At 39.6% G+C, this 25308-nt stretch overlaps 1 protein-coding gene across 4 annotated transcripts in view; it reads left to right on the top strand.

Moving 5' to 3' along the window:
- The window catches only part of RERE (arginine-glutamic acid dipeptide repeats), a 426753-nt gene that overhangs the window by 235072 nt on the left and 166373 nt on the right, over positions 1-25308 (top strand). For all 4 annotated transcript variants that reach the window (XM_060013632.2, XM_060013629.2, XM_060013619.2 and 1 more), the window contains 2 exons: positions 18215-18320; positions 19791-19887. In XM_060013632.2, the coding sequence (XP_059869615.1) occupies positions 18215-18320; positions 19791-19887 (203 nt within the window). The remainder of the gene's footprint in view (positions 1-18214; positions 18321-19790; positions 19888-25308) is intronic.

The following is a 25308-nucleotide window of genomic DNA, read 5'->3' as shown; positions in this document are numbered from 1 at the left end:
TTATAAGGGGATCTATGTACATCTTCATAAAAACCAATTGAGGGGCTTCCTTGGTGGCACAGTGGTTAAGAATATGCCTGCCAGTGCTGGGGACATGGGTTCGATCCCTACTCGGGGAAGATCCCACATGCCTCGGAGCAACTAAGCCCGGGTGCCACCACTACTGAGCCTGCACTCTGGGGCCTGTGAGCCACAACTACTGAGCCTGCGAGCCACAACTACTGAAGCCCGTGCGCTCTAGGGGCCCGCATGCTGCAACTGCTGAGTCCGCGTGCTGCAACTACTGAAGCCTGTGTGCTTAGAGCCTGTGCTTCACAACAAGAGAAGCCACTGCAATGAGAAGCCCATGCACTGCAATGAAGACCCAATGCAGCCCCCTCAAAAGAAAAAATTTTAAAAAAATTTATTAAAAAAACCCTAATTGAACAGTGTACCTAAGGTCTCTGCATTTTGCTGTATGGAAATTATATTTCACTTTTTAAAATTGAGTGCAGATTATAAAACATTTTATACAGTTTGGCAAGTGTAAATGTTACAAATGCTGTTTCATAAAACTGCAGTTTTTGGATTTAATCCAAATTTTATTGGCATTGCATTTTAATTTTATTATACAATACATGAGAGTAAAACTTAAATCAGAGGTTTCACATTTGGTTTTGTTCACCAGTATCAAGCTGGTTTCACTGTATTGCATGAGGTGAATTCCAAAGCAAATGGCCCAAGTTACGTGGTAAACATAACTAAAGGCTGTCTGGCTATGCTGTGAACTTTTTGTCACCTTGGTTATTATTCATGAATTTTTTTTCTAGATGTTTAAAATATCGAACACCTGCTCCTAGTAGTTTGCCTACCGTTATCCTCTGTAAGGGGCTGTTTATAGAGCATCCCGTGCTAGGATGATGAATTTCAAAGAGAAGATCTTGCCGAATTACTTCACATCATCTTGTTAATTTTTGAAGTGTCCTTCCATTTTGCTATTGATGTTTGGTTAGTTTTCGCCTCTTCTATCTTGTTTTGTTATAGTCAGCCTCTGGAAGATGCCGGCTCCTGCAGGTACAAACTAGTTTGAATTCCTCTATGCCTTATTTTTCATATACTAGCTACTTTATTGATTTTTTTATATAAAAATTCAGTTGTGCATGAAGAGCAGTTTATTCTTAAATTTTTATGTATTTATCACGTAGTCCACTTTATGAATATGTCCTTTTTCTAAGAAGGGGAATATTATACCTAGATAATATTATGTTTTTCCCAGAGTTAATTGGGAAGACTTTATTTTTATGGCAAGCTCTGAGTTCATGCTTTATGTAGCATACATTTTTGTGGACTGCTTTGTGGGAAAAATCACGGAAAGATTTTTCTTAAGAGTTCATTCAAATATATTTACAAGAAAATGTCACGGCAGTGTCTGTTTTTTTCGAAATGCTGTGAGTTAGGAACTGTTCTGTATCTTGCCTTCCTCAGGAAAAATGCAGGATAAATGTGGCCAGATTTTTAAGAGACAGTGGATTTCTGCTATGTAAGAAGCTTCAGTTTTGATGAGTTTTGAATGTAATTTTTATGAACCTTCATAAAGATATGATTCTTTGGTACATTCTTCTTCTTTAAATGTGTTTCACCTTTCTTACCTAATTCTGACTATTTCATATCTGTGTGATATAAAGAGATGTCGCAGTATAAACTACATGCTGTAACATCATGGCTTTATCAACTAAAAATATACTAGACTCCGTTTATGACACTTGAGGGAGAGGGGACGAGGAAGACATTCATGGTGTTTTCTGCTTTAATACAAGACAGTAATCCTTATTTCTCTGCCTCTGTTACATAATAGCTAAACCTCAGTTTGTGATATCATAGACTGAGAAATTTACACATAATGCACAAAATGGGAAAACCTAACTGTACTGCTGTTTAGAAACTATCATTTATTTTTAGTTACTGTTTTATTTAAAACTAGCTTTGTTAGAGCCAGCATTTGTTAGTGGACTACCTAGGGGTAATCTACCCTTAGGATGATTTGCTTAGAGGGTTAGGACCTCATATTGATAGGCTAACATCAGAAGGCTTTTCCTCCCTCTTCAGGTATTATAACAAATGGGTGGAAGGGTGAGGAGCTGGCTTTAGTTGGTACATAGGAGTGTCCTGTTATTCACTGCGTGAGGGCCAGGTGAAGGTTTTCACGTTTTGTATTGTAAGTTATCTCTTTAGGGCAACTTAATGTTTTGTTGCTTGGGGTAGTCACGTCACATATGTGTATTTGCAGGGTGGGGATACAGACAGTACAAAAACAAATGTTACAGTGTGGTGCTAAGTGTAGTGGTTCTTAAACTGGGAGCCTGTGAACGTTCAGACATTTTCTGCAGTTGTTTGCACGGCATGCGCATTTCCTTGACAGACAAAAGGCCTAGCAAAGGTTAAGATCCATCGTTCTAGAGCCTGATTTGAGGTGTAGTTACCAGGTATTGATTTCTCCATAAATGCAAAGAGGCAGTAGCCTCTGTAAATTCCCCAGGCAGTTGACTCCACTATCTCCTCTTTTGTATGATCATGTTAAATTTTCTTGGGCATTGTTTCATTTTATGTCTCAATAATTATTTACTGCCAATTAGAACTCTGACACTTTCTCTTGTTAGCCTACCTGACATAACATTGGTAGAGCTAGAAAATGATTTCCTGCATTTCCCTCTATAGCGATTGCCTCCCTCAAATTATAGAATATGGTAATATTGTTAATAGGTAAAGTGGTGACTGTATTATGTGGTAATTGCTAAGAGTCAGCTATTAATGTTTTCTTTTGACAATAAAAGCTTTTCTGGACTTAACAGAATTAGGGGAGTAATCGTGATCCTTGTTTTAAAGGTCATCATTGGTGATCGGTGGAGAGCTCTAATGTGTCTTTCTGTGAACCTGTGAAATTTAGTTTGCACTAATCCTGGTGACTGTGCGTGAATAACAGACAGCAACACAGATGAGCACAGCCTTGAGCTTGGTAACTGCTTTAGATTTGGGCTCCAAGTAAGGACTTCAGGGAAGGTTTCTCTGTTCTTAAAAACTAGGAGATTAATAGATCTTCCGTCCAGGACGGCTCCCTAACTTCAGTTGGACGCTGCCAAAAGCAAGGACTCCGTAGGTATTAATATGACTCTGCTTCTTTGTTAGTAGCCTTGACAAAAGCTTCCTTCTTACGTATATTTACTTTTCCAGTAAAGGATCTTTTACTATTTTGTATTTTAATACAAGGGGCAGATGTCTCCAGCTCTGAGCTGGGCTTTGCAACATGTCCTGCCTTTTGAATGTTTCTTTCAAGTTGGGTAGCTCTCTTTGTTAAAAGGCCAAACCCCTTAGTGAGATGTTCTGGGAAAGAGGACCCCTTGATATTTGAAAGGTGAGAAATCCATTTAAGCCACGTGATGGCTACCGACAACCCTACTGCCTGGTTCTGCTTGTTTTAATGTAAGTGATAGATGCTCTGGCTGGTTGTGTTCAGTAATTGGATGTGAACTATATAAGTGACATTTCATGGCAAATGTGAGGGCGTTGTGGATGGCACTCGATTTCTGTGTTGCTGCCTTAGGCTTAAAGGTAAAAACCGTAATGGAATTTAATTATTAGAGCATATATTCAAATATTAGTTCAGTGCATTTGTAATACCCTTAGTTGTTAGGTAACTGTTCGATTACTGTGCATGACACTGAGTGTGTGTGATTTATAATGCCAGTGTGTGCAGTGCAGCAATAGAAATGCTAATAAGGCTGTGTGTAGGGAGGGCTGCCATCCATACTTTGTCAGCAGCTTGCTGCCAAGTAGTCTTCTAGGAAACACATAATCTGCAATCAAAGAGGAGTTTGTGGAAATAGCAAACATAGACAAAAAAGGCTACAGAAAATGGTGTTCATTGCTTTCTTTCAGGAGAGGTTTCAGTTATATCTTATTAATAACACCTTCTTCCCTTTTTAGGTGTGTATACAGCCTTGATGGTCTATCACCAGGTGAAGAGGAGTCGATCATACTCTTTGTTTATTTCAGGGCTGGTTTTACAAGGTAGCATTGAGTGGAACATCTTGTATTCAGTTAGAGACTCTCTAGATTTCATATTTAAAGTCTCTATTCCTTTTCATATCAGCAACACTATGAGCATTTTTGAGGTGAAGTGGTCTCTGAATAAGGATGGTATGGCGTGTATGGAGGGCAAAGGAGTAGATGGCTTTCTTCTACAAGCAGTTGAGAACGTGTATGACTGTTTATACAGTGGTCCCTCAGTATCCTCAGAGGATTGGTCCAGGACCCCCCCGTGGATACCCAAATCCTCAGATGCTCAAGCCCCTGTGTGCTGGGAAACAGAAAATTCATGTGACTTGCTTGATTGCCGCTGGTCACTTCATTGCGGTGGTCTGGAAGTGAACCCGTGATATCATTAAGGTGTACATACTATGTATGTAGTATACCACTGTACATAGTAATAGGTATGTATAATATATGTGTAAGTTCTTTGTAACGTTTACTCATATCATGCAATAAAATGCTGTAAGCACTCCAGAAACCACCCTCATGCCCTCTCCTAGCCACTAGCCCCATGATACCTAACTACTTAGTTAGCCCCATGATAACTAAGCTCTGACATCATAGATCAGTTCTGCCTGCCTTTGAACTTTATATGTAAAGGGTATCATGTGGTATATATTTATCTGTGTCTGGTTTCTTTGGCTTACCATACTGTTTGTGAGATGCATCCATGTTTTTGTGTGTTACAGTGATTCATTTTAATTGCTATGTAATAATGCATTGTATGGACATACTGCAATTGATCCTAAACTGTTAGTGACCACTTGGAAAATTAGAAGGATTTTCAAACATCCCCTTCAGTAATTGAGCAAACAAGTAGATTATAAATCAGTAAGAATACTGAACAGCACAGTTTAAAATTTTGAGTTAAATGTCATACATACAGAATACTATGCCTGGCAACCAAAGAATATATATTCTTTTCAGGTACATATGGGACATTTACCAGAAATGGCAATGTTGGATCTTAATTCAGGTCTTAACATATTTTAGAGGATTGAAATCATACAGAACATCTTCTCTGACCAGAGTGGAATTAAGCTAGAAGTAAAAAAGCAAAATGATTACCTGGAATATCCAGAAATGTTTGGAGTAAAGTGATGCACTTCTAAACAGTCTATGAGCCAAATAAGGAATCACATTGGAAATTAGAAAATATTTTGCAGTGAATGATTAATGAAACTATGACATATCACAATTATTGGATATAGCTAAACATATGCTCAGAGGTAGATTTTTAGCCTTATATATGAAAATAAGAAAGGTAGAGTAAAATCAATGGTTTTAGTATCTGTGCTGAGAAATTGAAAAATAACTTAAACCAAGGAAAGGAAGGGAATAATGAACATAAGAGCTCAAATTAATGAATTAATAAGGAAGTGTGCATTAAAGATAATTAATAATATCAGAAGTTGCTCATTTGAAATGACTAATGAAACTTAAATTCCTGTACAGATGATGAAGAAGAGAAAGAAAAAAAGGCAGCAAGTTACTAATACGGAGAATAAAACAGGGACAGCACTACAGATCCTACAGGCTTTGATATCAGAGGACATTATGAACAATGTTACCTATTAATTTTGAATATTTAGCTATGGCACCAAACATTCAAAGACAAACCTAAGACAAATTTGCACATACATAAATAAGAATGCTTATAGTAGCAACCTTGGTTGTAGTAGTGAAAAACTGGAAATGACCCAAGTATCGATCAGCAGGAAATGTTTGAACAAATTGTGGCATATTGTATATAGATATAATATGTATCATTTAAAATGAATGGACTAGGGCATGGATGAATCATGCAAGCATAATGCTGAATAAACAGCAGATTGCAGAGGCAGTCAGAGTACGGTATCATGTATGTAAAGGGTAGAAACTGCAAAACGATACCTTATATAGTTTTAGCTGTATGTACATATGAAGTAAAAGTATAAAGCACTGCGTGGGAATGAGCAACAGTAAATTCAAGATAGTGTTTACCTCGGGGGGGAAGTAAGAGAGACCTGTCTAGAAGGAGTGTATAGGCAGTTTCTTCAGGTTGGGTTATGTTTTATTTCTTAAAATATGTTTGGCCCCTAGTTATATTATGTTTATACCTTTATGCCTGTGAAATTTTTCATAATACATTTTATAAAAGAAAAGTAAAGGAGGTCAGAAAACCACAAAACCTTCTGGAGTTTTCATGAACAAAAGCTCAGCCTTAGTGAGAGACAGAGGCTTGGATTTCTGTGTTGTCCCTGTGGATGGGGAGATGGTGTATAGATTTATTAAGGTGATCTAACCCCCCGTTCTCTGTCTGTATGAAGCGCAGTACACTTTTCCCTGCCAAATTCAGGTGCTTTTGAAAAGACAGCTAGTTTTAAGGAAGACAGTACCTGAAGAGATTAAACACAGTATACAAAATGTTACTTGCCTGGGATTGTATGGTTACTAAGTGGCGGATTTCATTGCCAGTGGCTTTATTAAAGCACTTAACCATTCTCTGACCGTTTTTGGGAAGGGTGGAGAGATTGCTAAAGGGTCTGTCCCTCTATTGGAATGTTAGCTCTGTCAAGACTGGGACTATCTGTGTTTTTCCTCTCCAGAGTCCTCAGTATGTAGCTCCAGAACAATGGTCTGATACCTGGTGGAAGCTCATTAAATATGGATTACATGATTTGAGGAAATTATACTGTAAAACTAATTTGAAAACATTTTTTTCACTCTCATAACTATTGTCTCTGTAACTGTTATCATATTCTGGGGTTTTTAGGAGATCATTGAAGTCTCAGCTCAGAAGTTTTATCTAGCAAATTATTTGATTTTGAAGAACGTGGGGTTGTTGTCTGTAGTGGTCTTCTCCAGCATCAGCTGGTAGAAAGAAGCATCACAGCTGACTCAAGAGTTGTTTCTCTCATAGTAACGTCTCTTTGTGTTAAAATGGGGGAAGGAATTTAGATTAGAATGTTTTTCTAGCATTCTCTGGCACAAAAGCTTTTCCAGCAGAGCAGCTTCATCAATTCTAAAGGAAGTGAGTCTCTCTGTGGTAATGGAAATATCCCCGATCTTGATTGTGGTGGTGGTTATACAGCACATTTATCAAACACAATCTTATTGTGTATAAAATATACCTCAGTACAGCTGATTTAGGAAAAAAATAGATGAACCAAAACCAAAACAGTAAAACAAAACCCCCAAATTGAAACGTTTCTGAAAAAGGATAGAGGATGAAGGATTTTAAAGAAAACGGTCCTCCTTCAGAAGTTACTAACATTTATATAAGTTGTATTAGTGCTTGAATGTGATGGGGAATCTTCTTGGCAAAAATTAACCTATTTTAAAATGAACCGTGGCTCTGGTCGTATGCTCTTTGATTTTCTTCCTTTCTTTTAAGCAGCATTTCCTCAGCTTGGCTCATACTTGACTGAACACCCTGATCGATTATCTGGGATTAACTCAGCCTTCTCATTTCCTGCTTTCCGTTTCTTCTCCAGCAGGCCAGCGGGCCTTTGTTGTCTGGCATGTGGACTGAGATAAGCTGTCAGCGCATATGTTTGTATTAGAAAAATGGTTGTAGATAGAACAGGTATAAATAGACTAGCAGGTATTAAAGGTTACAGTCTTCATTTTGGTTTAAGTCAAAAGGAGAGAAGAATAAATAAGATACCTAAAACTGACTATATAAAGTGAAATAGGAAAACCTGAATTTTTAGGGTTCCTACTGACTTTTCCCCTTTTCAACCAAACTATTTGAATTTATTTATTGGCAAGTTCAGAATGTTTGTTAGCTGTAATTGGATTCTTACTCTGTAGGCTGACTTTATTTAAATTTAAATAATTTCTGAACCTATGTTAGTGTTCCTTAAAAGTACAGAAGCTCAATTCTAAAAATCTTTGTGCTTCTAAAAGGTGTTTTATGGTGTTACTCTAGCTGTATGTTTTGCAGTTTAATTCAGAAAACTGATACAAAAAGGTTATCACCTACAAAGAGAGGAAATGCTGGATTCACATAAAATAGGTATGTTCATCTTTATAAAAGATGATAATTCAGTATAGTATGATAAGCTAAAAGTTTGTTTTTTTTGTTGGGTTTTTTTGGTTTGTTTGTTTGTTTTATTCTTAAAAGTTGATGTTTCATGTTGTCAAGTTTTCTTAGGTAGGAGGCAGCACCATTGTTGAAATGGCCACAAAGTTGCCTGGAATTGCAAATTGCTGAATAAAAGTTACCCAGGTTACTACCTATTTTCTCCTTGCATGCTTTCGGCTTAATAGGTTCACCATTGTTTTAAAGTGTACCATTTTAGTATAGCCCTATTTATATTCTTGTTTGAATCAAGATATTTCTCAATATCACGAGCTCAAATTTTAGAAAGAAAAATATCTTAAGTTGAAACAAGAGGCTTCTTACCTAGATTTTCTTTAGGAGTTTAACTTCCTGCTCACTATTACAATGTCTGATTGTATAAATAAAAATAAAATCTTCTATTTTTTAATAGTTTCTGACTTCTAACTACATGTGTGCTCTAACATTCTAGCCATGGTTCCATTTGGGGAGCCTGCTAAAATTGTTTAAACTACCAGAGTCTGAGAGGGAGGCGTCTGGGACTGTTGTGTAGTTTGTTCACTTCATCGCATAGAGCAGCTCTTCTCACCTATGGTCCGTGGGTCTGCAGGGCCAGACTGCTTTCATGATTATACCAAGACATCATTTGCCTTTTGCACTCTTCATTCTCTCAGGAGTGTACCGTGGGGCTTTACAAAGGCTAAATGATGTGTGATACATCTTAACGGATTGAAGCAGAATCAGATATGAGAATCTGTTTCCTTAAGCCAAGAATCAGAGAAATTTGTAAAAACATAATTATTACTGGTTTCCTAAATTTAGTTTGTTTTAAAAGGATAGTTGCTTGTTGTAATTATTTACATTAGCATGTAATGGGGTTATTGTTAAGTGAGTTACTAAAAATGTCTAAAATTTTTCTTTATTTTCATTTTCTAATATAGTAAACATTGATAAGATATGACCCACATAAACAAAAGCTCTTGGAATTCCTCAATAATTTTGATGAGAGTCTGAGTCTAAGAAGTCTGAGAACCACTTCGGTAAAGCACACGTTGACTCAGTGAAATCTTTTCAAGATATTTCAGCATCAGTTTTTAATAGTAAGATCTGTGTTATGTATCTTCAATCATAAGTTAGTAATTTTTATTTCTAAAATAATGTCATAGTAAATTTGTGAAATTTCTAGAGAATTTTGGAAGACTACAGCCCAGTTTCTGCCCGCCCCTTCTTTAACTTGCTTTTCACTCCTGCCCCATCATTAATTTGTGATAGAGTTCTGTAACTTTTCTATGTCATGTACAAGAAGTAATTAACTCCCCCAGAATGAGTAAAGTCGCTGCTGCCATCACCAAACAACAACCAGCGTATTGCAAACATGTTAAACTTTGTAGTATTTGGGCTTGATTTTTTAAGAAAGAAATTCAGTGGAACGTTTAATGACATTTAGTAGGGATTACGAGGAATGGGGCGATTTCTTATGGTGCGGCCTATAAACAGCTATTTTCTGTTATGGGGGAAATCTTTTGGGCCAAATAGAAAATTTGTGGTTATAGATTTATCTGGTGTAATCATGATTGCTGGAAAGAATACTGGCTTTTAGGAAGGGGTTTATTTTGGGTTTGGGCTGCAGATTTTTGGGATCCAAGTATAGGGACTTAGTCGGTCTGTGAAATTCCATCTTTCTAGCTTACCCTTCAGCCTGAATTTTGGGACCCTTTAAATCCTGAATCTGACATTTAGTATTTTTGTCAGGTGTACATCAACACGATTCATGTGGGAAATTATAGGAATATCTTTTTGTTTGTTATATATGTCCGCATATGTCCCCATATGCTAAGTCCCCCTTTAACTGTGGCTTATCTATGTGTGTGTGACATAAACTTGTTATTCAGTTTAAGAAGACAAGGACAGCAGAGGTTACCTAGTGACCCTGTCTCCCTATCTTATGAGGCCAAGAAGTACGAATTTTCCCAGGGCTACCCCTGTACTCAGTTTTGGCCTCGCCACTGCAAATACAGGAATCCATTGTCTGAAAATTTCATTGTTCATCCGTAATGTAATCCCCGATAGAAATTGTCTTATTGAGTTTTGACTCCCTGGTTAGCAGTTGAGAGGGAATTTTGTTTTCATGCACCTTTTTGGTCCTACCATTAATAGACAAGACATCATTAAGAAACAGTGATTTTGAAAATTATTTCTGATCATTGGAGCCTGTGTGTCAGCACATTTTTAGTAGCATCATCTTTCTGGGGATTTGGATATAACCAGTTATTTGCACATCTTGGTTGTAAACATTGTAAAAAGTCATCTGCCCTCCCAGAGTTGCACCTTCTTGCTTCACCATCGGATTCCAGATGATTTAAATCCTCCTGCACCGACCCAGATGCTGATGCAATCTCTTGAAAACAGTCTTTTGGATTGAGTGCCACCGGTTTGGAAAATGAGCTTGTAACAACCTTGATTCTAGGGCCTAACAGCAGTAAGCACCTTAATCAAATGGATATGGTTTGCTTGTTTCTTTCATCTATTTTTATCTATTTTATTCATTATGCTAGTTCTGAGTAGACCCCTGTGTAGTTCCAGGTGATGTCCATTTGCAAATGCCAATCAGTACATGATAAGTAGCCACTTGTATTAGTCAGAGTTCTCCAGAGAAACAGACCCAATAGGAGAGATAGATATATGTATATATACTATAGGAGTTGTCTCATGAGGTTTTGGAGGTCGAAAGTCCCTTAGTATATGTATAACTTGCTGTCTGCAAGCTGGAGAAGCAGGAAGCATGTGGTATAATTAAATTCATGTTGAAGGCCTGAGAACCAGGGGGGCTGCTGGTGTTAAGTCACAGAGTCTGAAGGCACAAGAAGAGGAGCTCTGATGGCTGATGGCAGGGAAAAATGGATGTCGAGCTCCAGAAGAGAGAAGAAATTTGCTCTTCCTTCTTCATTTTGTTCCTTTTGGGCCCCCAAGAGATTGGGTCATGCTCGCCCACATTGGGGAGGGCAGATCTCTTTACTCAGTCTACTGAGTCAAAGTCTGACCTCTCCCAGAAACACCCACGTGGGCACACACAGAAATAACGTTTTACCAGCTAGCTGTCTGGGCATCCCTTAGCACAGTCAAGTTGACACATAAAGTTAACCATCACACCACTAAACCAGTTTCTGCGCTGGAAGCTCAAGTGCTGTGGCTCCCGTGAGGGAGACGTGCTGCAGTCATAGTTCTTTCACAGATCAGTTCAGTCACCATTGGGCAGTGCACATACCTGAGGAAGGTGGAGGAAAAGGGCATTTTAGGACAAAACAAAGGTGGATACTTTGTTTAGTCGAAGTCAGTAAGAAGTATACTTGCCCTTACTATACCCTCTCAAATAAAAGGAAACAAAATGTTTAGTTAATGTCTCAGTGTATTAGGGAGATTTGTACATGATAGTGTGATTATTTGTAGGAGATACTCAGAGCCCTTTCTTCTTTGAGAACAAGACTCTGCAGTCAGTGTTGCAGCCTTTCGCTTAACCTCCTGGTACCCGTGTGAGAGCAGAACTCTGAGATGGGTGGACCTTGATGGCCTGAGCCCTGATGGCACTTATGTATTCCTATAACTCTTTGATGGCCTTTTGAGCTGTAATGGCTATAAAGCTATTTAGATATAAATATATAGATATAGAAAATGTTACACGGTTAGTGTCTTATGTTAGGAGTAGCGTAGTGGTTTGAAATAATATTACAAGATATTTCCTGCCTGATTTCATCTTAGTCCTCATGTTCATCCACATAGTTGAGTAATGACGATCTCCTGACGGGTACAGAAAGCTTATCTTTATATTTATTTTTTAAATTTATCTATGTATCTATCTATGTATTTATGTCTGCGTTGGGTCTTCATTGCTGCGCGCGGGCTTTCTTTAGTTGCGGTGAGCAGGGTCTACTCTTCGTTGTGGTGTGCGAGCTTCTTACTGCAGTGGCTTCTCTTGTTGTGGAGCACGGACTCTAGGCAGGCGGGCTCAGTAGTTGTGGCTCGCGGGCTCTAGAGTGCAGGCTCAGTAGTTGTGGTACACGGGCTTAGTTGCTCCGTGGCATGTGGGATCTTCCCAGACCAGGGCTTGAGCCCGTGTCCCCTGCATTGGCGGGCGGATTCTTAACCACTGTGCCACCAGGGAAGTGCCGAAAGCTTATCTTTAGATTGATTCCCCTGTGCATATGCCTGGAGTTATACTTGGCCTTTGAAGACTGGTGATCTTAGACCCTACTGTCTGTCCCTAATCCCCTCCCCCAGAGTCAGGAATGGTTGAAGCCACTAAGACTGTGTCCCCAAGGTCTTTTTGAGGGTGATCTTCCCAACAGGCATCACCCTGTTGGTGGAGGTAGACTCAGCAGGGTTGAAATACAACTTCAAAACAGCCGTGCAGCACCCTGGAAGGGTAACTCTTCACCTTATTTTCACCATTTTGTTTCTCCAAAGGGAATCTTCTTAAGCCATATACAAATGTTAGCTATTTCTATTTCCCAAATTTCTGGAAAAACCTGACTGGCCATTTTGGCTTTATAAAACAAGAATTTTGGTCTGATCTCACCTGACTCTGAATCTAGATCTTCCATTATTTGAAATGTGCGCTCCCAAGAACTAAGCAGTTAAGAATGTGAAGGAAGTTCTGTGTTATCTCTAGCAGATTATTTTGACTTTGCAAAATTGTTCATGTGATGATATCCACCTTCATATCCTAGTTGGGTTGTCTTTGGCCCTGATCCTTCTGTCACATTTAATAACAGTGGGGGGACTAGAATGACCTGTTTGGAGGGCTTTGGGAGCCCTGATAATCTGGCAAGGCCTGGTAGGTGATTGATAGAGCAAAGAAGGTCCTTCTTCTGTAATGCAGGTTGAGTATACAATTATTGTTGTTCTCATTCTGGTTGGGAATAAAGACCATTGAAAAGGTGATCTCTGCACTTGTCTACTTGGTCATTAATGAACTCCTATCCTCACCACCACCACCTCCGCACCCCTGCACTTCTTTTATTTTTTTATATTGTGTAAAAATGTTTCCCCAGAGGAAGATAATTAAGACTGGTCCTAGGAAGGACACAGATTGGCTATTTAAAATCAATGAAAGTACCATATTAATAATCATGAAAGATCTCTGGGAAGGGAAATTGACTTCTCAGCCTTGGATCTTGTGTATTTGTACTTGGGGTAGTTGAGGTGTGCGCTCTTGACGGAGTGAACCGGTGTCCCTCAGCAGCAGCCTCCTGTTTTCCTTTCTGGTCTCTGTTGCCTCCCTTTCCCTCTAGTCTGCCTTTCTCAGTTATCTTATTTCTCAATGTTTAATTTCAGTTTTGACTTTTTAATTCATTAATTCTCAACCTATTGCCTGACATGCAAATATCTGGAAATCCTCCCTATTCTGCTGCTGAACACCTACCATTAAGCTGTCTTTTCTAAACCCAGGTGGTGATGGGATTTGTCCTCTGTTAAACTCTTTATTTCCCTAAATTTACATTCATCCCTTATTTCAAGAAATCTGGGCCAGGGATATGGACAAATCCATAATTCAACCCAGAATCAGCTCCTCTCCTTTTTTGCACAGGGCCTGTGAAACCTTACTGTAAGCAGATTGGTTTGGTGGTTTTCTCTTAATGCTGGTGCATCTTACCACCTGGACGCAGTCAGATCAATCTCTCTCTCCTTAAAGAAAAAATGGTGGGAAATATTTACTTCCCAGTGGGCTCTTCTCTGTGTTCAGAAATATACCCCAGGATGCCTTCACATGGGAAGCTTTTCACCGCTTCCTTCTTCATTCAGCATTGTGTTTAAAATGTGTCATTTATAACCACTTTGACCATTATGCAGTTGTCCAATTATATCACTAGTCAATAATGAGGCATATTTGTTAGAAATACTTGACATGCTTCTTGAATTGTTGCAAAAGTGAAGAAACTTTCCCTCTAATTTGCTACTGGATTTACTTTTGTATTGCTATTATGAGCATAATTTTGGATCTGAGAAAAGCAGAATTTATAACCAGCCTCTTGATACAGCTTAACTCCTCTCTTCATCTGTAAAACAGTGATAGTACTATCCAGCATTTATTGAGAGCCAGTCCACTCTACTTATATTCATTTATTTAATCCTCATGACCTAACGAGGTATATACAGACTATTATTTTTCCTCATTTTATATATGAGAAAATTGAGGCTTGGTGAGGTAATTGGCCCCAAACCCAGATGGTTTGGGTTGAATCAGATGATCTCTAAGTTCATGTCTGCGTTTAATTTTCTGTGATTTTGAGCAGAATTCTTAGCTTAGTGAAAAGTGTAAAGAAGATGAAGATTTCCCATGATTGACGGCTGAGGGAGCGAGTACCGGGAGAGGGGGTGCCCTCTGCTCCCTTGTGCTGTTCCTTAGCGCGTAGTAGGCAGCTTCCGTGGAAGATGACGTTTTAGTTCCTGAAACTCCTTAGGATGGTAATGTGAGCTAATGCCATTGTGTGATACAGAGAAAACATAAGGGTGCTCTCCCAATCCTATTTTATCTACTTGGTTAAGTCTGGGGAAGAAATCTAAACATAGGCATGTAAGATGGAACCAAACCATAGAAATCATCTTGTTCTGTCCCTCACTTTGTCAGACGGCTGGGTGACTTCACTAAGGTCACCCCCAGCTAACTAGTGATTGTGGACAGTACCAAAATCCTAGATTACCTGATTTTAGGCTAGTGCCTCTGAAACAACACGGTGCCTCCCTTTATAGACGTTTAATCTTTACCTAAATTCCTGGCCTATTTGGGAAGATTGTGTCCATTAGAGCTACTTACATTCGTTCAGAACTTTTGTTTACATTGAGCCTGCCTGCCTTTGCCATGTGTGGGATTCAGAATCTGGAGGCTTTTTTTTTTTTTTTTAAAGACAATGCCGCCACTCCCTGGTTGTTGGGTAGTATTGCATTAGGAAATCCAGTAGGCTTTCAACTCCCTTTGTAAAGGCTTAGGAGTGGTAAATCTAGGTACAAACAAACTAGAGTGGTAATTTTGTGTGGGTGGAATCATTAAGTGTGCCTGGGTCAGAAGATAACATAGGTATTATACCTCAAAACGTCACCTGAATCACTGGCTTGGTTCTGAAAAATAGACATTGTGTGATTATGGTACCTTTAAAGGTTATTTCTGTTGCCCTTCACGTTTTCACACATCTTACGCTTTTTCTGCATCTGTTGAGATGATCACGTGGTTTTCCTCTTTTCTTTTGTTAATGTGGTGTATCACATTGATTGATTTGCGTATGTTGAGCCATCTTTGTGAACTTGGGATGAATCCAGCTCGGTCCTGGTGTATGATCTTTTTTATGTGTTGTTGGATTTGGCTGGCTAATATTTTGTTGAGAATTTCTGCATCTCTATGAGTCAAAGATATTGGCCTGTAATTTTCTTTTTTCATAGTATCTTCGTCTGGTCATTTGGTATTCATACATCTTAGGTGTGTTACAGAAGTACGTAAAAGTATAAATTTTAGAACACTGTTGCTAGGAGTGCTAGCAGATCTGAATTCCTTTGTGCTGTGAGTGTTGAAGCATCCATTAGTAGCTCAGTGACTAGACATCACTGTCATCTCCTGAAAGAAACCATATTCTGGAGAAGATATCACTCCTACAATTCTTAGCAAAGTTCTTGAAGTTTTCTGTGAAACACTGGTTAGAGTCACCTACTAACAGAAAGCAATAGTCTCTTGAGTTCCTGCTCAGTTACAGATGCTTTTCCATCTTTTCAGTTTTTTCATGAGTCCTTTTAGGTAGGTTTCGATAATCCTGTTTTACAGAAAAGGGTAGACTCAGAGAATCTTAGTAATGTGCTCAGAGTCATGTAACAGGGAGGTGATGGAGTTGGGATTTGAACCATGACCGACTTTCCTGTACTTACCAGCCCAGCCCAGTAGTGCTTGAATTAGAGTTTAGTCTTACCATTCTGGCTTAGCTTTCCTTAAAAAGGAAACTGTCAGACCATTGGGCTTCACCTGGGAGCGTTTTGCACGCGAAGGGGACGTTTGGCGGTATTTGAAGACGTCTTTGGTTGTCACGATGAGGGAGGAGTGTTGCTGGCATTAGTGGTTGAAGGCCAGGGATGCTGCTGCGCATCTAACAGTGCGCTGGGTAGGCCCCCGCAACAGACTTGCCTGCACCAAATGTCAGTAGTTTTTAGGTTGAGAAGCCCTGTATTGGACAGTGTATTTACTTAACCGGGTTTATCCCTGAGTACTGCCAAACAGGCCCTGCCCCTCCCCTGGTGTGTCTCCTTCTTTCCCTGATGAGTGCGCTCTTTATCATCCTGCCTCAGGAAGATACTGGAGCCCTTTAGCTGCTCTCCCTCGGCCTGGCCTGGGCTTTTGCGCCTCAGTGCCTGTGGCTTTGGTCAGCAGTGCAGATAGAAGACCCCATTTGTCCCAGAGAGTTAAAAAACCACTAAAGGCCAAACTCCAGCTAGGATTCAGGTTCCCCTCACCATCATGCAGAATGTTTTCCTGTGCTGCATGCAGATGGACCACTTGCATGTGTCTTATATATGTCTTGAACTTTCTCTATCTTTGTGTATTTCTCAGGTCTCCTCCTTTGCCTAGAAAAAATTTCATTGAAATATTTCCCATTTTTTCCCAGGTCAGATGTTCCTTCCTCCATAATCCCTTGCCGGAAGTAATTGCTCTGTCTGTAAACCCCTATACTATATATAAAGTGTATTCTTTTTATGCAGCGTACTGATTTGTCCTCTTTTTCCCACCCTCAGTATAAACAGTGTAGAATATAAAAGTGAAAAATTGATAAAAACTAAGAAGTACCCATTTTGTAGGATTATTCTTTGTATGCAGTCTCTTTTATTCAAACCAGTAATGATGCCCTATATTTGACACAGTTCATTGCAGAAGTAAGGACCTTAGCGTGTATGGAACTCACTTGGGAATAGCGCTTCTTCACGTCTGAGTTCAGTCAAGACCTTTGGCAGTTGCTTTCTTTCTGGTTCTTTGAATGGCTTACATATTTTAGCAAAAATATTTTTGAGCCTTCCTGGTCTTTTAGTGAAGGCTTTGTGCAACCTCTCATGTAAGCATCAAGCATCTTACTTCATTAGAGAAGGCTCCTTTGACATACTTTAGGATTTGGCCATCTCCCGTATAAACGTGAGGTGTTTCTCGAATTTTAGCTCTCGTGCATTTCTGACCCACTGACTTGTGATGAGAAGGTAGAAGCTGCTAAGAGGAGTGGTATTGCACTCACCTTGGGGAAGTCCCTTACGGCCCTCAGCTGGGTCGGAAAGTATTTTCTGAGGCCCCGGGAAGCCTTAGTGCACTGCCACATTGAGATGCTTCATGACCAGGTACACAGAGATGGTCCCCTCAAGCCCTAGCCCCACAGCCTTCAAATGGAAAGGCAGTATTTGATTCTTTATTCTTCAAATGAACTAGGAACAAAATTAACTTTTAGGGATAAGATGGTTAAGTGTCTCACAAACATTTATGGGACCCTGACCATCATAGAACGCTATTATTCATATCCATGTCCAAGGTGTTCTCTTCTTGGGAAATTCAGAGATAAATGAGACAGGATCCCTGCTCCATGGACTCATAGTACCTTCCTCACCACCCATAGTTTGCTGTGTTAGTTTGCCATAGAGCATAAGTGGCAGTAAAGTAGCAGGGAAAACTCATTGCCCTTAATGGCCTTGACAGTGTGCTGAAACAGTTTCTAAATATCTGCCAACACAACCGAAGCTTCAGATGGAAGAATGTATTCATGTGGTGTACTGAGTAGTTAATGCTAAATAAAAAATATATCGAATGAATTAGTTAATCAAACTGGGGAGATTTATAGATTCAACTTTGGTTTCCTTTGTTTCCTGAAATAAGCAACTTTGAGGGATAGAGTCAGAGAGGTGTTGTGGCTGGGATTTTTCAAAAAATGAAAATTGACCTCATAATTGACTAATGTATTTTTGTGGTCCTGGTAGTAATTGTGTGTCTCCTTCTCTGCCTGTCCACCTGTTTCCGGGGCTTTTGATCATGGGTATGGTATGCACCTGTGGGCACCCGAAATCCTGTTCCTAATGCTGTTAGATTTTCCTTTTCAGAGTAAGAGGGACCACCTACTCATGAACGTCAAATGGTACTACCGTCAATCTGAAGTTCCAGATTCTGTGTATCAGCATTTGGTTCAGGATCGACATAATGAAAATGGTAAATATGTCCTTCTGGTTTGATTCTTACACTTTCTTAGCTTTGGGCAAAGTTCTTTGTAAAAACATTCATTAAATGGAGATAACCACTATGAAAAGTTTTCACTGAAAAAGCTTTTTATCAATAGACATTACTGGAATGTTCTTTTTTTTTGCTGAGTTCTTTCACTATTTCTGCCTTAAAAGAGAAACAACCTGATCATGTGCTAGTAGATCTTTCCCTTAAACTAGGAGTAGTGATAGATCTTCTTTGGAAATAAAAGTAGCTTCATCTTTTTATTCCTTTTTCTCACCTAATGCTGAACTAATGACACTGAAAACCCTATAGAATTGTATTTTGTTTCTTTTTAATGATCTGTATTGTTGAACTTCAGGGTTGTGAACTTCAGTTTTCAAAGCAAAGCTTTCCTGAATATTTTGAAATTTAGCTTGAGTATTGACTTTTAGAACAATAGGAAGGTAGTTCAGAGCATCTTTTAATTTTTTCTTCCTCTGGCATTGTAGTTTCTACCCAATAACTTTATTGACACATGAGATATGTACATAAAGTGTATATTACGTTTGTTCAGATGTCTAATAGCTTCTTTTTATTGATTTTTTTTTGAGGTGCTAGGCCTCATTCTAGCTGATTCACATTTGTTACCCATTAATTATATGAGTTCGGGGGTTGTCACTCCCCACTTCCAGAACAGGAAATCGAGGCTTAGAGATGCTAAAGGAGTTGCCAAGGCTATTTGTCTTCTGAGTGGAGACCCCGGGGCAGTGATCCAGCTCTCTGGCCCAGATGACTGTGCTTGTCTCACTCCTTCACACTGCCTTTGGTGACAGGTTTTGAGTCAACAAACCAGTAGTCAAAAACAGTTTTCTTTCTTTCTTTCTTTTTCTTTTTTGTTTTAATTAATGAAGTTCACATTAGAAGTCAGGCCTATGAATGCAGTAATGTGAAAACAGTTTTGAAGAATAATGTTCTTTTACATTTTACCAGTTTTTTCATTTTTTGAAACTATTAAATTTCTGTTAAAACAGTTAAATGATGGTTCTTTATTAAAAATAATAACTTGGTTATTCTTTTCAACTTGAAACAGTGTGATTTCACTCCATCCTGAATATTTAGCAATAAAATACCAGATGCACAGGATCACTGAAAAATTTTAGTAGTTTACAAGTTGCTAAAATGTGATAGTTGTTTTCTTTTTCCTTCTTTTTTCATTTTCTGCTGAATACATTTCAGCAAACTGTGGGGACTTAATAAAGGGCAGAAACACATCCCACAGGACGCTTGCTCCTGTTATTCCTGCTGTATGTTATTCCTCTTCTCTGTTTTGCTGACAGGCCTGGTTATTTACTGTGCTTTTTATAGTGGGAAGTGATCCTGAAAGAAAAATTTTGTGAAATTTTCCTAATCCTTTCTGGAAACTCAATTATAATATCCTCCTAATTAACTTTTTTTTTGTGTGTGTGTGTGTGACAGACTCTGGAAGAGAACTTGTCATAACAGACCCAGTTATCAAGAACCGAGAGCTCTTCATTTCTGACTACGTTGACACTTACCACGCTGCTGCCCTTAGGTAAGCGCCAGAGATGTGTGGTCCTTCTGTGAAGGAGAAGTCATAGGCCACTGTAGGTAGAGTCTAAGCTGCCTGGATCTCATCTGGTAATCGTAGTATCAATCACACTGCCCCTGTGGTCTCAGCAAGCTGACACTCTGGTGTTAACTTTGTGGCTTGTTGGGGTCTCAGAGGTTGCCTCTGTCTTCACTAACCTGTGTGAGAGGGAAAAACCACTTTTTTCTTTTAAAACCTCTCTAGAGTTTTGTATTTTATTTCCTTGAAAATTCGTTCCTAAAGTATTTAGGGTGGGGTGTTATACAGATTATTTCCTGAAGATTCAGTCACTGCCAAGATAGATTTAAAAAAATGGATGAAACAAATACGGCAGCATGTAATTGTAGGAGAATCTAGGCAGAGTTCATAGGAATTTTCATTGCCCTGTATACTTTTAAATTTCTGTGTGTATGAAGAGTTTACTACTAAAAAGCTTGGGAGTAGGGAAAACATACAGAAGATTTTATTCTGAGGTAACATTGCTGCTAGCCTTAATGTCTTAGGTAATAATGCCAAAAAGTGACTGTGAGCCTCTGCTTCACACCCTCTGGTAGTTTCTGTCCCTTTCAAGAAAAAGATAACCTATTTACTCTGGTATATTTTGTTTATGAGGGGAAGAATTGGGACTTCTTAGGTGGTAAAGGAAGTAAGGACAAGTGATTTTATTATACCTTTTTCCCCACTGAAAATAACAAAATGGTGAAAGAACCACTTTCTCTGTTAAAGAACATGGTTTAAAAAAAAGTCATAGGGGGACTTCCCTGGTGGCGCAGTGGTTAAGAATCCGCCTGCCAATGCAGGGGACACTGGTTCGATACCTGGTCCCGGAAGATCCCACATGCCATGCAGCAACTAAGCCTGTGCACGCACCACAACTACTGAGCCTGCTCTCTAGAACCCGCGAGCCACAGCTCCTGAGCCTGTGTGCCACAACTTCTGAAGCCTACATGCCTTAGAGCCCTGCTCCGCAACAAGAGAAGCCACCACATTGAGAAGCCCGTGCACTGCAAGGAAGAGTAGCCCCCGCTCGCCACAACTAGAGAAAGCCTATGTGCAGCAACGTAGACCCAACGCAGCGGCGGGTTGGGGGGGGAGTCATAGGGATTTGCTGGCTTTTAGCTTAACTACAATGAGATACAGTAATTTCTCTATTATATTGCTCAGATGGTATTCAGTAAAACCATCTGGAGTCTCTTGTGCAAAGCTACATAGCTAAAGCCAGTTATTTGAAGGCAAATTAGTAGCAACTTTTAATATAGGGCAGGTTTTGGCAAACTTTTTAGGCCAGATAATTTTTCACGGTCTCTGTTGCAACTATTCAGCTCAGCCATTGTAGTACAAAAGCCACAAGCAACATGTAAATAAATGAGGTGGCGGTGCGCCAATGGAACCTTACTTGAGGACACTGAAATTTGAATTTCATTTAGTTCCCACACGTCAGGAGATATGACTCTTCTTTTGATTTATTTTTTAGCCATTTAAAAATGGAAAAACCATTCTTAGTTCTCAGGCTGTACAAGAGCAGGTGGCGGGCCAGATTTGGCTTGTTGCAGACTGCAGTCTGCCAGGCCCCGCTGTAAGGGAGGGCGTGTATGTGGTTAGATTTGGCTTCCTACAGGACTTCAGATACATTTAGAGAATTCATGCAGTGTTTTATAAACTTCTAACAAAATTCCCCCAAGCTTTTCGTGTCTTCTTGGCGGTGGCTTTCCAATCTTAAACTTGCATGCTCAACAAAGCAAGTTAACGGAAGGTTGTATAGATTGATGGAACCATTAAATTATTAGCTAAGACAGTTGACTTGGTCCTGGGATTATTTCTTATCTGCTTTGCATGCTCCCCCGCCCCCCATCTTATTTCATTGATTGAGATGAATGATTTTTAAGCAATTTAGAGTTGAAGTTAAGTAAATACGTGAGATATGTAACTCTGGTCATTCAACAGATTTTGATATATTTGCTTAAAGTGAATATATTTGAATATTGATCAGAGACTGTTTCGGTTTGTAGAGTCATTTTATACTATAGCATGTTTAGAATGGGTTGTCCCAGGTAATTCTAGCTGGACCCGGATGAATTTACTTTCGCTAGGTTTACAGTCAGGTGTCTTCTGTAACTGTACGGGTTACTGTCTCTTCACTGACCACCAAAGAGCTGGAGTGCTAAAGTGGTGATCTTCCTTTCCTGTGTATGTGACCAGAACCCTTATTGATTAGTTTTTTTCTCCTGTGGTATTTTCTTTAAAGTGGTCATACAGTGATTTTATAAAGCTGTCATCTTAAATTTGACTTTGTTGGCTTCAAATAGAGCATCTCTTCTGTGACTTGACAGTTGGGTTTTTTTCAAAGACACCAGATGAATGTGACCACATGGTTACTGGTGGTCTGGCCTAGTAGCTGCTCAGTAATCCTTATGGGTGTGTTGACGTTTGCTTGCATCTGGGGCTCATCTGGGGGGTTCTTGCTGTTGCTTAGTAATCTCTCCTGGTTCTCAGAGTGCTCACTGTAAGATCATCTCTGATAAAAGCAGAGTTGAGTAGCCGTGCCCCCCGGAATCTCTATTTATTCCTTTCCTCTTCACTAAAGCAAGATTACTTTAATTTTAAAGTAAGGGGGTGGGGGTTAGGCTTTCATTTTTCTTCCCACTTTTTCCTTCACCATTTATCTAAGAAAGAATTTTTTTCTTTCTCCACAGATATAAAGTCGTACTGCCAAAAATAAGTTCAGTTTTGAAAGAGGACAAATAAAATAGGCCGTAGGCACATGAAAGAGGATCAAGTGAATGTACTGAAAAAAACATGGAGGACAAAAAAGAAAGAGGAAGACAGTGTTAGTGCTTAGCACCATTCTTCTCAGAGATCAAAGTGCTCAGCGGTGTGGATTCTTTCGGCTCACAGCACTCCGAGGGGCTCTTGCCATTCCATTCACTCAGGAGGAGACCGGTGTATAACTTTCTCTTTCAAGCCGGTGCTAGGGTTGGGCTATAAAGGAAGAGAGAGCTTTGTCCTTTAGGCATCATGAATCAAAAGGAAAACAGAACTCCTCGGCAGCCTCTCTGTGTAAATTGAGACTGTAGCATTTCCCTACCCAAACCAAATTTATTCCGAGAAGAGATGGTGGCATCTTCACGGTTGTAGATGTCTGTGTTGAGGGTCCAGCATTACTGCTCTGCTGCTGTTTTTGAATTCTTGCTTTGGCTGCCCCTCATTCCTGCCTTTCAAGCTAAGCTTCTACAGCTGTTTATTTTCTTTTCTTCGTTACGTTTATCAGTAACCATATAGTAATACTGTGTTAGTATCTTGAGTGGAGTATTTTTGAGTTGTCCTTGTTCCCAGGTTAAGTATTTTTGGCTGACGCTGGTATAAAAGAAAAAGCTCCAGATTGAAATTGGAAGACTTCAGTTTGAATCCTGGCTTTACCACATAGTTTTGTGACCAAGGTCAAGTTTGTTAACCTTTGTGCCACCTTTTTAACAAATTTATTTAAAGTCACATGATTAAGTGACAGAACCCAGAACTGGTTTTATATCCAGTAAGGTACAGAGCATGAAAAAGCCTCTTGCAGAGAGAGTATCTCACACTCAGTAGTATGAGTAGTGCTCATGAATCTGAATTGGTTTCTTAAAAGCATAAAAGGAAAAAAAGGAAAAGTGAAATTCAATATAATTCTGTATTAAGTTATTGGTGGTACAGTGACGTAGCATCCACTTATTTTATTTCTCTGTGGCCTCTAGGGTGGATTGTTTGGATACTCAGCACTTGAGGCACGGGGAGGAGTGTTCAGCTCGGAGCCATTTGTAGATGCTCTGAGAATGAGCAGATTAGTGTGTAGCTTGCAATTTGTTTGCCATGGTAGTATTTTTACCCTAAGGGTAATACTTTATTGATGATCGAAGGATCAAGAGCGATTGCTTTGTGATTGGACTCTGAACATGTGGCCTGGACAACACTTTTGGGCTTACTGTGCAGCTGTAACAGTGAGTTCTCAAGCATTGACTGTGCAGGGCAGACAGGAGATCCTAACGCTTCCGTCGGCTTGAGGGCTACTTTCCAGCCTTCTGATTATCTGCTTCCTATTGGGGAAAAAAATACCCAAGGTAGGTTACAGGTTACAAGGTATCATTTCACCTAGGAATTCATATTAATAGGAGTATGTTCTAGAGTGAATTTACCAGAAGCCCAGGGCCAAGAAATCCTAAACTAGGTCTTTAGGGCTTCTAATTGCCCTTTTTCCATTCCAAATCAATTTATCTCCTTCCTTTGTTACGGGAAGCTAGCGTCACATATGTGTAGTGATTGAAACAGATTAATTACGTCTTGGTACAATTCCCCAACCATTCCTCAGAACTTAACAAAGTTCCTTTAGTTTCTGCAAGTTCCCTAAGGGGTTTCGTGAAGTCTCAGAGCTCTTAGTTTTGCAACTTAAGATTCATTTCCTGGCTTTAGTCTACAGTTCTTTTTATATGCGAAATAACTCTGGCCTACGGCATTTTTATTGTTTTGTCTGTACATGCTTAGTACTTCATTAGACACCATAACTTGTCAGTCCCTTATTTCTTTATTCATTCATCATTTAACACATTATTGAGCTGCTCATCCTAGGGGAAGGGCTGTGGAGGTGCTGGGAGCACCTAACTGAGTAACACGCTCTCTCTGCCCTTGAATACGTCATAGTCTTTTAAAAATTCTTCTGTTCGGAGCTACTTTTGGGCACATAGAAAAGTTGTAGGTACTGAGTTTCCATGTATCCATCTCCCAGTCTTCATTTGTGTGAGCATCTTATGTAACTTCGGTACAGTTGTCAGGAACAAGAAATAGCATTAGAACAATACCATTGAACTAAAGACCCTATTTGAATTTCACGGATACCTTACTTTGTTACAGCTGCTGGAAGCAAAAGACCATAGTCTGGGTGGCTTATAAACAACAGAAATTTCTTTCTCAGAGTTCTGGGGGCTAGAAGTCCGAGATCAGGGTGCCAGAGTTCTGGTGTGCAGACCGCTGGCTTCTCCCTGTGTCCTCACGTGGCCCAGAGCAGAACCACGAGATTCGTTGTACCCCTCCCCTTTTCTTTACTGGTAACTTCTTTCTTCAACAGTGAAAAACTCAGTTCTTATTGTTTAAAATATATATATATATATATATTTTTTTTTTTTTTTTTTTTTTACGGTATGCGGGCCTCTCACTGTTGTGGCCTCTCCCGTTGCGGAGCACAGGCTCTGGACGCGCAGGCTCAGTGGCCATGGATTATGGGCCCAGCCGCTCCGCGGCATGTGGGATCTTCCCGGACCGGGGCACGAACCCGTGTCCCCTGCATCGGCAGGCGGACTCTCAACCACTGCGCCACCAGGGAAGCCCTAAAATATATTTTCATTTGCTTATTTTTAT

The sequence above is a fragment of the Delphinus delphis genome, chromosome 1 (assembly GCF_949987515.2).
Source record: "Delphinus delphis chromosome 1, mDelDel1.2, whole genome shotgun sequence".
NCBI lineage: Eukaryota > Metazoa > Chordata > Mammalia > Artiodactyla > Delphinidae > Delphinus > Delphinus delphis.
Note: the sequence above shows the minus strand (reverse complement) of the source record. Positions and strands in the feature narration are given on the sequence as shown.